Genomic DNA, 14,181 nt, shown 5'->3' with positions numbered 1-14,181 from the left:
AAAAAAAAATATATGACATTAAAATTAAATTTAGACAACAAATAATAATTAATTTAAATACGTAATAATTAATTTAATATACCTCGCCAAACCATAGTCTAGCTGAAACATGATAACGGTATCGTGTAAGGACAGACAAATCATAAGGTCCTCCAGGATACCGTGTGAGCTCACCAGGTCCCTCAGCTCCATCATGTTCCTCCTCCATATGCTCTCCCTCATGAGCAGGTGCAGCCTCCTCCTGCTCATGTACATCCACCTGCTCGTGCACCATATGCTCATGTACCACATCTTCCTCATGCACTGTAGAAGGCTCCCCCTGATCATTATGTCCCTCATCATCGTCTTCAATAATCATACGTCTTCTTCTCCTTGAAGCTGTCGGTCGAATCCTCTCTGGGGGATTCATCGGAGTCGATGTAGAAGTATCAGTGTCCCGTGTAATTCGAATGATTTTGCCGTCTCTTCCTCGTGCACCCACTGAAAAATTAAAATATTAAAAGAATTAAATCACAATAAGTTATAAAATTATAATTAATTAAATTAAAAAAAAAAAATATACGTAACTTCCGGAAAACTTGATGCTCAAGTTTTCCGGTAACTACCGGAAATGTTGGCCATCAAGTTTTCCGGAACGCTTTCTGTACCAGATATGTCAAAAATAAGTTTTCCGGAACACTCTTCTGTACCAGAAAACTTCCTAAAAAGATTTCCGGTACCGGAAAACTTTAAAACAACTTTTCCGGAGTACAACCTCTGTACCGGAAAACTTGTTTCTCAACTTCTCCGGAAATTTTGAAAAAAAACTTACTCTCTGTTCCGGAAATGTGAAAGTGTGGAATGGTAATTTTGTGAGGTTTTATTATTTATACGAGGGCAAAATAGTCATTTCATTCTAAATTTGGGGGGTATAGGTATAATAAGGAGGGTACAAGGGAAATTTTTCAAATAAGATTGGATTTATTTAGGCCTTTTAATTAAGATTGGATTGTACAAATTGTAACACCAAGTTAGTAGATGGACTAGGGGCAACTACCTCATAGGGCTGGACATACGGTGGAGTTCCTGAGGCCCAATTTCAACTGTTTTTAAATTGGGTTTGTTGGTATTCGGGTTACAGGTTTAATCGATTTTGCGGGTCGGGTGAACCGATTTCAATTTGTATGGACTTTTAAAACTTTGTGGTCCAATTAACAAATAATTTATCTATAAATATTTTTCATAAAACAGTGGTTTACGTTTTTATTTGTATGGATCATAAGACAATTTAACTTAAGCCCCATTTTTTAAAACAATAGTTTACATCAAATATCCTTCAATATAAAAATTGACTTATAAACATAAATGATCAATAGAACAGATTAACATGGCCATCAATTAAGAACATATTAGGACCTTCATCTTTGATAACAAACCTAAATAATATATAACAAATTCATGCTATTCAAGATTTCATCCAAATCAAAAGCTTGCGAACATCACCCAGAATGAGTCAAACTTTATAATTACAGTCATATGGAAAAGTAATTATATATTACAATCATCCAGAAATATTTAAATAAATATATATTTCAATCCAAATCTATTAATAAACATAGTAAAGCAATATTTTGGAACTTGATGACCAGTTTGCATATGGTTGATGCTGCAGTAGTTGTACGTATAACAAAAATGAAATTAATTTCATAAGAATATCAAGAATATAACCTAATGATAAAATAAATTAGAATACATCAACATAAATATATAAAATTTAAACTCTAACCTTGAAATTCAACTTCCCTAATCTGAGATAACCACTTCGAGGTTGAAAATGAACCACTGCCAAGCCTCTTGCCACTAATTTATTGAAAAAAATAAAAGCTTGAGTACAACATATTCATAGCCAATTAAGTTCGCCTTAGATCAGTTTAAATACTAAATACAATCTCACTAGTTGATAACCAATTAAGTTCTCATTCTATATTTAAATACTACATAACCAATTCATATAAATTTAAATACAACATGTGGAACAATTCATAACCAATTCTATAAATTTAAATACAACATAATCAGTTCATATTATAATCTAAACTACTAAGTAGGGCGGAACAATAATACTAATTACTAAGTTAACAATAATACAAATTTCAATAAGTTATAAATAATATCAAATTCATACTAAGTATTAAGTTAATAATAAAAGTTTCAATTACAAACTCAACTAAAATTTAATGATACATAAAAAATAAAAATAAAAATCAAGGCAGTAACTTACTCATTCACATGTAGAAACATGAGTAAATTTGTGTGGTTTCTAATAGTGATGTTCATTTAACAACTGGTGACAATCAAACACAAAATTAGTACTCAATAATTCAGACATTTCAGTAAATATAATCAGTTGATAGTCAATTAAGTTCTCTTTATATCAGTTTAAATACTAAATACAACCTAGCAAGTTGATAATCAACTAAATTATCGTTTTATCTATCGATACAGCATAACCAGTTCATAACCAATTAAGTTCTCATTCTATCAATTTAAATACAACATAATCAGTTCGCATTATAATATAAACTATTAAGTATGGTAGAACAATAATGCTAATTACTAAGTTAACAATAATACAAATTTCAAGAAGTTAAAAATAATATCAAATTCATACTAAGTATTAAGTTAATAATAAAAGTTTCAATTACAAACTTAACTAAAATTTAATGATACATAAAAAAATATCAAGTCAGTAACTTACCCTTTCACATGTCGAAACATGAGTAAATTTGTGTGGTTCCCAATAGTGATGTTCATTTAAAAACTGGTGACAATCAAACACAAAATTAGTACCAAATAATTCAGAAATTTCAGTAAATATAACTCAATAAGTCCAACATACAGAAACCCACCAATTATCAAGCATAAACCACACATACAGAAATTGTTGGCAGCAGCAACCAACCCAACAAACGTCAACAAATCATGTTCAAAATGATGCCACAAAAGCACAGTTTTCAGCCAAAACATCATCCTCAAAATACAGGCATCCTCAAAAAGTCTGAAATGTGAAACCTAGATGTAATTAAATAAAACTGAATTAGCATAATTGTTAGGTTCATTATTAAAGCTCACTTACATACTTTATAAATAAAACATAAGTATAATTTTTCTTACTTAAAAAACTTAAGCAAGCCTAGGCCCAAGAGCAGTTGCTCCTTCAATAATAGACCATTGCCTTGCACTACTAGTTATTGAGCCTTGTTGAAGTTCTACAATGAATAAACAACTTAAATTAAAAGTTAATTTACAATAACAAGAAATAGTCTAATTAAATAAGTACATATACAGATTACACAACTTGTCACAACATTCTCTGATATCTTAAAATCTTTTATCAAAATAAGGTATTTAAAGTATGAGAAAGAGGGCTTCAACCAGTTCTGAGTGCAGATCAAAGCTTCTGCCATATTTGGGATCAAAGAGCTCCTATAAGTGTTCAAAACCCTTCCACCTGTGCTGAATGCACTCTTTAAAGCCACAGTTGACACTGGTGTGGCCAGAATTTCTCTTACCATTGCTGCCAAAATAGGGTAACGAGTAGTGTTTTGCTTCCACCAAATCAAAATGTCAAATATATCACCATCTACTGAACAAGCGTCACTTACGTACCTCTCAAGTTTGTTTTGTTTATCAATAGAATCCATTTCTTTTAAGTGTTGTTTAAAGGCATCTACCCGTGCAGAAAATGATAGATTTTTAGGGGGAGTAGATTGTTCAACAGATCGGACAACAACAAATACAACACTACGATCATGGGCAGATTTGTACCAAGTGTACAATTTTATTAAATTATTCTTAATATTTTCAGCCTTCACCTTACCAATGTCCTCACCATACATGTTATCAAAAGTCCACTCAATATACCTTAATTTATAACGAGAATCACATATAACTCCAAAATAAAGAAAACGATTGATTTTTTCAATGTCACCCCAATATTTATCATATTTTCCCTTCACATATGAACCCATTACAACCCCAATAGTATTCAGGTTCGTTGATGTTTTGTCAAGTTCACATTGAATAGAATCCAAGTTATGAAAAGCTGTGTGCAGAGACACTTGTTGCAACGATGAAAAAACCTTTTGTCGCTTCAAAGAAAATCTTTAAAAATCCCACAAATACTCGAAATATTTCCAATCATCAGAAGTAGGAGGACCAGCAACCCCAAACCAAGTCAAATACCCAGAACCCTCACCCTCTAATTTATCAAAAGCTGCTTGATACTTTTCAACAGCTTCCAACATTATGTATGTTGAATTCCACCTTGTGGAAACATCAAGACTAAGAAGTTTTTTATATGTTATATTACAAATATCAATGCATTCCTTAAACTTCAAAGCTCTTTGTGGAGAAGAACGGATAAACCTAATTGCATTGTGAAAGCTATGAATAGATAAATCTTGTTATGTTAACCCATCTTGGACTACTAGATTCAAGATATGGGCGCAACACCTCATATGAAAATAATCCCCTTCACCCATCAGTCCATTCTTGTTCATAAGTCTCTTGTTCAGATAAGATACAACCATATCATTGGATGATGCACTGTCAACAGTAATTGTAGACACATTTCTAATACCCCATTCCATCAACACCTCTTCAATTTTCCTACCAATGGTGTCCCCTTTGTGATTTAGCACTAAACTAAAGCTTATAATGTGTTTCTGATAGTTCCATTCTTTATCAATGAAATGAGCGGTAAGGGTCATATAACCGAGATTTTAAACGGACGTCCAACAGTCCGTAGTAAGAGCTGCTCTACTACAATCAGCTTTGAAAGGAAAAAAAAAAACATGAGGTGCGATGCTCATATTCTGAATTTAGTTGTAGTTGATCGCTAGAAAGAAAAAAATTTGGCAATATCTAGCATTAGAAATGTTGTTAGGTTTGTAAATCTTCACCTCATAGGGCTGCCAAGTTTAAAGAATGAATTGAATTTACTGGAATATCTTGTAAAAAATTGGTATCTCTTGATGTTTCAACTCATTGGAACTCGGCCTGCATGATGCTTGAGGCTTCAGAGAAGTTTCAAGTAACCTTTAGGAAGCTTGAGGATGAGGATTCAAGTTATAAGTATTTCTTTGGAGATGTTGGTCTTCCAACTAGTTCTGACTAGGATACTAGTATTTGCATCTTTTTTGAAGTTATTTTGTGAGGCAACTAGGGTGTTTTCCTCATTACAACATGAGAGTATACATGCAGCTTTTCACCAATTGTCTACAATCTTTTGTGACCATCAAAATGTCTCTTTGAATTTGAACACCATATTTGCAACTGTGGCTAGGGGTATGTTAGCAAAGTATGATAAGTATTGGGGTAATATTACTAACATTAACAAGTTGCTATATTTTGGGGTGATTTTGGGTCCATGATACAAGTTGAGATATGTTGAGAGGTGCTTTAAAGATATGTATGCAACTAAATCAAGGGTGGTTATTGAATTGGTCACATTAATTAAAGAATATTTAACAAAAATGTACAATTGGTATAAGAAAGTCCATGTCAATAAAAATAATTCACCACAACCAACTCTCATGGCTATTGACAATGCTTTCCATGATGAAACCTCTGTTGCAACTTCCCATACTTCACATATGGCCAGAGCACAAGCTTTTGAAGACCATTTGAAAGAGAAAAAATGCATTGACCAACAAAATGAGCTTGAGGGATATTATTCTAATAATCAAAATTGCTATTGTAGATATATGTAAATAACAATAACTAATTCAGTTAACTTTCTGTTATAAGCAAGTACAAAAGTGTCTTTGTTATTATTATATAATTACTCTTCTTTTTTTCAACAACTAGTGCATGAAATTCCAAGACTAATTTTGTCTGCAAGCAGCAGAAGAACAAGTTTTTTATCACATTGTATGAAAATAAAATTATGTAAGATGTTCTCCTATTTACTACCTTCGTTCCTATATATAAGATGTTCTTTAAAACATTATGTCCATTTTTATAAAACCTTCTTTAAATTTTCAATTACATTAATTACTCTTTTTACTAACATATTTTTAGTTAATTTACATTTTTTTTCTTCTGCAATTAGTGATAAATACTATAGTGAAAGCATTAACTAACTATCTCTCTTGAAGCATAAATAGGTAAAAACAATAGCAATTATTAACAACTTTTTTAAATAATGAATATATAAAGAGTAATATAATTAAAATACAAATACAATATTGTGTATTGGTGATCCGTACTTTTATGCAGTATTGTATTTGTGTCTCATTTTATGTCAAATTTTATGTTCCAATTAAATTATTAAATGGGCGTCCTATATAAAAGGACATAGGTAGTAAGTATCCAGAAGACAATTATTCTTTTATTAGTTGATACATTTTAATTTATCTTCTACATGTTTCTTAAAGTTAGTTTGTTACAAATTTTGTTATTTTAAATGATATTTACAGTATTGTATCTTTTGTTAAAAATTTATTTTTAAAAAATTCACAATAAAAGTTTCATATAATAAAATGGTTTAAATAGTTTATCATAAAATATCATTTTGAATATTTTATTTATTTGTTATATCTTTTTTGGGATAATAAAATTTCAAAAAATAATTAAAATTATTTTCGATCGTATTCAACTTTGGTCCACTCTGAATTAGGGCACAACCTAATATTTCTTTTTTATTGGCTATATAAGCCTATTATTAACTCTCTATAAGGTATGTCTCAAACTCTAGCTTCCACCTCAAACACATATTAATGTTGAGCGTCATTTTGTGTTTGCAAGTACACCCCACCATTGGGTGCAGTCTCCAACGTCGATTATGACCACCAATCTTTCACTCATGAAGCATTTATTTCGTCGATCCGCCATCAAAATCGCCAATCTTCAACAGTAAATCTGAGTTCCAAATGGAACAAAAATAAAAATAAAAAAATATTTTGAAAAACTTCTCGTAAGAATTACTTTTTAAGATGTACCAATTTTTTTTTAAAATGTGAATTTTATCATCTTAAATCTTTAATAATAGATATTTATATAAAAATTACTTATTTAATTTTTAAAAAATAATTCAAAATAATTTCTACTATTTTTTGAAAAAAATTCGTAAAAATCATTTTTAAAATTATAACAATAAAATTACGTTTTAAAAAAAAATCTATAACTAATAGGTCTTCAGTCTTGTAAGAGATGCACTCTTTATCAAGACTCTGCTTAGTTTGGGGCTTTTCCCCTTTCATCTACCAAAAAATAGCAACTTCAAATGTGATGGCCCCATGAACATATGGTCAGGCCAGTGACTATGGATTTATTGGTGGGACTAAGAGTAACCGATATCGAAATAAATTTAATTTTGATAATGATTTTGAATTTTTTTCTTCTATATTTAGACTCTTATTAAATTTCCTTTACTTTTTTAATCTATAAGATTGAATATACTTACAAAAAAAAAATAGAGATAGAAAATACATTAATTATTTGAAACAAAATGTAACCATCTTGATACCTTGCATAAAAGGGAATTAACGACAAGTCAGTTATTATAGAGATACAACTGCACATTCCTTGTCCAATCTAGTAAGGAAATTTATAAGGCATCAAACATTAAATTATATTCTATACATTTATTTATGGCTTAATTGCAGTTTTGGTCCTCCTATTTTAGCTGAATCGCGAAAGTCCTCCATTTTATTTCTCCACAGTTTTAGTCCTTCAAACAGAAACAATTGTATCTGAAGTCTATAATCATAAATGATGTTCATCAAATTTTAAACCAAAATTCTGGTTTAGAAACTAAAATTGAGGAAAAATAAAATGGAGATTATTTTCGTGATTCAGTTAAAATAAAAGTTTATTTAATCATCGGTCAATGGCATATTTCATTCCACACTATAGGACCATTGAGGCACTGTAGGGTCTTTTCTTCAGAAATTGAACCACACGTTACGAAACAAAAAAAGTGAATAGTGATAGAGACTTTTCAAGCCATGAATAATTTTCTAGCCCTACTTCTCATGAAAACAGAGAATTTCACCAGCTTGTATTTGACTTTGTTTTGTACTTAATCCTGTATGGGGGAAAGGGTCGTGATACCATGAAGTTTTATTCAATACAATGGTGAATAATTATTTTAATCAAAATTTTAATTCAGTATTCAGGATCGATTCATTGTTAACTAATTTTAGTCGCATATTCTTTTTATTTATTTATAAGTGATTTATTTATAAAAAGAAATTGTCATAAAATGATTTTCAATTTTAAATATAATATTAATTCACATAACAATTATTTTATAATGGAGAGAGTAATAATTGCAGTCGGGGCTAAAAACAATTAAAACGACCTTAATTATAGTTGCAAATACATAAAAATCAATATAATATATTGAAGATTTAAAAAAAAAAATAATGATGTCATAATACCAATTGTGGATCTTTTTAAAACCTTATTTGTTTTCTTTGTAAACAAAGTAATCAAAAACCCACACACACAATTACAAGGTTATAAAGGTTATAAGTTAGAACTTAAGAACTTTAAAATCCTACTTTTATCTACTACTAAAAAAGTTAGTATATTATTAGCTCTGTCCCTAATTATAAGCATCTTGGGAGAAAAAAAATATGTCTCTAAATATAAGCCTCTTTCAATTAATTAATTAGGAGTATTTATTATTATTTTTTTCAAACATACCTCTTATTGATACTAGTTTGTCTTGGAATATGAAAAATCAAATTTAACTAATACAAATATAATTGTTATTTTAGAAATATTCATATAAAATAAATACATTAACTATTTTAATAATTTTTGTTAATAAGAGTGAAAAAATAATTGATACTTATAATAAGGGACGAATGTAGTACTATAAATGTTTTCACAATGTGTGACTAATGTCAAAAAATATTAATTATTTTACTTAATAATGTTTAATTATTATTAATTACTTGCATTACACTTTATATTTATCTTAATAGAGTAATGTTTTTCAAAATGGCATGGGTCTATAAGCTCAAATTCATCAGTAGTGTAGAAAACACGTTAGACAACACTTCTCATTGAATTTGTCAAAAACAAAGACACTTTTCATTGAACAACCTTAGTTTTAAATCCACTCGCTCTAATAACTCCCATGATCTGTTTTTTTTTTTTTTTCTAATTGGTTTTTGGAGAAAAATCATACTTTCTTTCATTTAATTCATTCATCATACTACAAATTTACAAAGGAAAGTACCATTTCTTATCTTTAAACTCTTGTTATTTTATTCAATTAAAATACTTAATTTGATATATATTTCACAACCTTTAGGATAACCCATTTATCTATAGATCCTACCATGGATTTTGCAGCCAAAAAACACTTGATCCATATATCAAATGCATCATCACCATCATTTGTATCACAAACGTTTCCACCTATCCCAAATCAACCTAATTATGTTCAAAATTTTCCAATAATAGCAATCATTGTAGTGGGAATGTTGGCCACATCTCTCCTTCTTATAGTCTACTACACCTTCGTGATCAAATGTTGTCTAAATTGGAACCATGTTGATCTTGTTAGAGTAAGACGAATTTCTCTATCAAATCGATATGAAGAACAATCGTCAACAAATTCTAATGTGGCATCAGAGCCTAAAGGACTAGAGGAATCAATGATTCAATCAATTCCGGTGATTCATTTCCAAAAAGAAAGAGACTATGGTGAAAGAAGCTTTTGTGAATGTGTAGTTTGTTTGAATGAGTTTCAACAAGATGAGAAACTAAGGGTTATACCAAATTGCAACCATGTATTTCACATTGATTGTGTTGATCTTTGGCTTCAAAATAATGCAAATTGTCCACTTTGTAGAAGAAGAATTTCATTGACAAGACAAGTTGAGCATGTTCTCACTCCAAGACCTTCATCTTATTATCAAAGCCAAAATGTTGAAGATTTTGTTGTGATTGATTTGGAAAATAATGAAAATGATGAAGGAGAAAACATGCATGGAAGACAAGAAAGAGGCAAAGAATTAATGGAGGTACAAAGAGATACTATTAGTCCTTCAAACATGAAGTTGGAACATAGAATTTTACACAAGAATGAAATTAAGCTTCATAAAGTGACAAGCATGGGGGATGAGTGTATATTAGGTATTAATGACAAAGATGATGGCTTTTTAGTTCAACCAATTAGAAGATCTTTTTCAATGGACTTATCAATTAAGAAATCTTTATATCAACAAAATCTACATGTTGATGAGGTTAGCTCCATTGATGTTTGTGGTGATAGTAGTAGTAGAGTCAAGAGATCTTTCTTTTCCTTTGGACATGGAAGTAGATCCAAAAGTGTTGTTTTACCTATTCATCTGGACCCTTGAAAGTTTCTTTTGTTCTTCTCTCTTTAGTGTTTTCATTTTCTTATACATGTTTTACAAATATTTTTTAATGTTTGTTATGAGTAATAGAAATTATATGTATAAAACCCAACGAGTGAAGATTCTGGGTTGGAATTCATGTTGGAACATTTTTATTAAACATTTTGTTCAGTTATTTTAGGTGGTGTAATTTATTAGTGGTGTAATTAAATAATAAAGTTTATTAGATTTTTAGGTTAATAACTAATTAATTATTTATTTAATTGATATGAATTCAAATATGAGAAGATGTCACTGATAATCTATTTTGAGATAATGTGAACTATAATTGGCCACAAACCATTATATACGGTCTCTAATATACCGGACTCACAATATATTCCTTCTTCTCTCTATTTGAAAAATGTTTAATTATTGAATAAAGAGTTCAGGTTGAGCAAAGACCACTAGTCAACACATATTTCTCATTCTTATATGTTTTTTATGTGTTTCCAAATTACTACCAATCAAAGAATTCATCAATCCATGTATTTTTAATATCATTGATAAATTAACATGTCATAGATTTAAGGTTATCAAAATTTTACGTTTGTTTTTAATTTTTATAGCATGCTTATTTCGACCTTTAAGTTTCTGCGTTATAGTATATGTGAAAGCATATTAAGTTAATTTCTACAATTCAACCTAAGAAATGCAATAGTATTTAAATAAATTATGGAGAGTTTTTATTTATGAACATCATTGCTGAAATAGGCATATAATAACTTTCTCAAAACCTTCTTCCACTAAAGAAATATGACTTTGAAGAGAAGCTACTACTAGCAAATAAAATAATAAAAATGGAAAAATCGACGCAAGTGGGCAAAATCATTTGATGAAATCAAATGAAAGAGATTGATTTTCATGTGATATTAGTGTTAATTATTTTTATATTATTATCGATAAATTTTAACAATTTATATAAATGATTTTAGAATATTTATAGTTAAAGTCAGATATTTTTATTAATTTAATAATTATAATTGACATATGATCTCTAACATTAATTAAGAACGTATATAAATAAAAATTTATAGCATGCAACTAGTAACCACCACATTCATTTTTATGAATTGTATAGTACATACTTTATGGATATTGTGTGGGAATGCTTATATCCACAAAATTATGCATGTGCTTGAAATATTCTTATGACTAATGAAAGAATTGGTACTTCCTTCGGTTTAAAATATAAATAAAAAATAAAAATAAAATGAATATATTTGATTTTAATTTTAATTTAAATATATTACTCAATTTTATCTTTAAAAAAGAAAAGTTTATAATTTTTCTCAAATAAAAATTCATCTTCGCAAAAAATGTGTTCCGTTCAAGTTCAATGAGGAAGTCAACTATGTTTGTACGAAGCATGTGCTTTCACATTGAAATAAAAATAATGGAAAAAAAAATAAGCACTATGATTAGGAATATTGCACTCTCTCAAAAAAAAAAAAAAAATCTAATACCATTTTTTTGAATGTTGACTCCATGTTGACACGTCGCTGAGATTTTCTAGGTCCACTTAGTGGTAACAATAGGAATTGTGCATATTTGGACTTGGCATTGTTTGAGCAGGTGTTTCCATTCAACTTTTTAATTATTTTTATGATACAAATATGTGTTAATTAATTATATAATATATAATTAATGAACACATATTTTTTTTTTAACAAAAAAAGAAATATATGTTAATCATCTTTAAGATTTAATTCAATTAATAAATATTGATATTGTTAAGTTGAATATTACATATTTTAAATTTAAACTCGAGATTTTGCAATTAACTGCGAATATTTTTACTGTTAAATCTACAAGCCAAAAAAAATATGTTCATGTCGGAGTAAACTACCAAATTGATTCTTGAGATAGTAAAACATTCTCAATTTAGTCTATGAAATTATTAATATCTCAAGTTCGCTTTATTTTTTCAATTAGATTTTTCCATCCACTTTTGTTTTCTAACAACGTTGAACAGTGATTATGTCACATGTTAAATGTCATCTAAATGTCCATACTTGTTAAAAAATATTAAAGTGATTAAAAAATATTTATAAAAATAAAAATTTGATTTTTAACCTTAAAAAATTATAATTTGTACCTATCTAACAAAGTTTGTTCAACTTCCATCCTTTCTGGTCGGGACCAAATTTGTCCACTACATTTATTCTCATGTTGATTCTAAAAAGGATCAATTGCAAGAAGTTGATTATTAAAGAATATATCAAATTTTTGGATCTAACACCTATTAGTGTTTGAGAGTTGCTGTGTGAAGCTTATTTACTATTTAGAGTCACATTGTTTACTTGTATTTTGGAGGTTGTCTCTTTTTATTTAGAATTGGTGGGGGGTTAAGTTTACTTTTACTTTATACGATAGGAAGCTTGAATGTTATACTTCCTCTTTTCATGTTATAAACACAAAAATTACTTTTAAGGATATTAAGAAAGAAAGTTAATTAACTTTTTAAATTTTATATAAAATATACGTAAATTTACTAAATTATTTTTTAAGACATCTATGATACTATGAAGAATAAATAGTGTATCACTACTATCCAAATTTTAATCAATAATTAACTTAGTTTTTCACTAATTCATTCACGATAGTATTTATATATTAAAAATTAACTAAATCAATAATACTGGTACATTTGTTTATTGATTGTAGTTTTTAATAATTATATAAATTATTTACATACTTAAAAATAGTTGTGTTATTAGAACACAATTTTTGACGGAGACACTATATATATATATATATATATATACACACACACGGTAGTACTGTCTATTTATTTGCAAAAAAATTTTAAACAAACAAAACACATCTTTTAAAAAAAAAAAATTAATTTAAAGTACATGACGGTACCACTTTATAATACTTCTTTAATCATTAAATCGCATTACTTTAAAGTGGTTAATGTCTTGTATTTTAGTGGTTAATGAAATATATATTAAATAAGTGGTTAATGTTAACAATGAAAAGAGGAAGAAGAGTAACAACCACTCTAGGGTTTCATAACATAGAATGAACCAAATTCAAGTTAATAGGGTTACAATGAGTATATATACAGGAAAATAGAAAATGTCTAAAATACCCTTACTACTAATATATAATAACATTATCTAATATCTCCCCTCAAACTCACGATGCATTAACATGGAGCATCGAGAGTTTGTCAACTAAAAAACGGAAACGTTTAATGGAATGCATCTTTGTGAACAAATCAGCAATTTGTAAAGAAGAATAGATAAATGGTAGAGTAATAGTTCCATGTTGAAGATGATGACGAGTAAGATGACAATCAATCTCAATGTGTTTGGTGCGTTCATGAAAGACCGAGTTGTGAGCATTTTGAATAGCACTCTTGTTATCGCAGTGCATCGGAGTTGGCTCAGAAAGAGAGATACCCATATCATACAAAAGTCAATGCAACCAAATTATTTCAGCGGGTAGTGGATGTCATAGCGCGATACTCAGCTTCTGTAGAGGAGCGAGAGACAATGTCTTGTTTCTTACTCTTCCAAGAAATAAGAGAGTCTCCAAGAAAGATACAAAACCCTGTGGTGGATTTACGATCAGTGGTACCACCAGTTCAATCAACATCAGAATAAGCTTGTAACTCTAATGAGGATGACGATGGAAAGAGAAGACTTTGAAATTGAGTTCCTCGAAGATAACGATGAATCCGAAGAACTGCTGCTCAATGTACTGTATTGGGAGAGACAACAAACTGACTAACAATATGAACAACATAAGAAATGCCAGGTCTGGTAATCGT

The 14,181-nt window shown here is 29.0% G+C and overlaps 2 protein-coding genes across 2 annotated transcripts; one reads left to right on the top strand and one right to left on the bottom strand.

Moving 5' to 3' along the window:
- Window positions 1-4,145: 4,145 nt before the first annotated feature.
- Window positions 4,146-4,751, bottom strand: LOC140920097 (zinc finger BED domain-containing protein RICESLEEPER 2-like). The gene is made up of 2 exons (XM_073367412.1): window positions 4,495-4,751; window positions 4,146-4,407 (listed from the first exon to the last, which is right to left on the bottom strand). Exons 1-2 carry the CDS (start codon window positions 4,749-4,751, stop codon window positions 4,146-4,148), a joined length of 519 nt encoding a protein of 172 aa, XP_073223513.1.
- Window positions 4,752-9,021: 4,270 nt separating this feature from the next.
- Window positions 9,022-10,558, top strand: LOC101500225 (RING-H2 finger protein ATL16-like). The gene has a single exon (XM_004497794.4). The coding sequence runs from the start codon at window positions 9,339-9,341 to the stop codon at window positions 10,362-10,364; it is 1,026 nt and encodes a 341-aa protein (XP_004497851.1). The 5' UTR covers window positions 9,022-9,338; the 3' UTR covers window positions 10,365-10,558.
- Window positions 10,559-14,181: the final 3,623 nt, after the last annotated feature.

This window comes from Cicer arietinum, chromosome 4, assembly GCF_000331145.2.
Source record: "Cicer arietinum cultivar CDC Frontier isolate Library 1 chromosome 4, Cicar.CDCFrontier_v2.0, whole genome shotgun sequence".
NCBI classification, from domain to species: domain Eukaryota; kingdom Viridiplantae; phylum Streptophyta; class Magnoliopsida; order Fabales; family Fabaceae; genus Cicer; species Cicer arietinum.
This window is presented reverse-complemented; position numbering and strand designations above follow the sequence as displayed.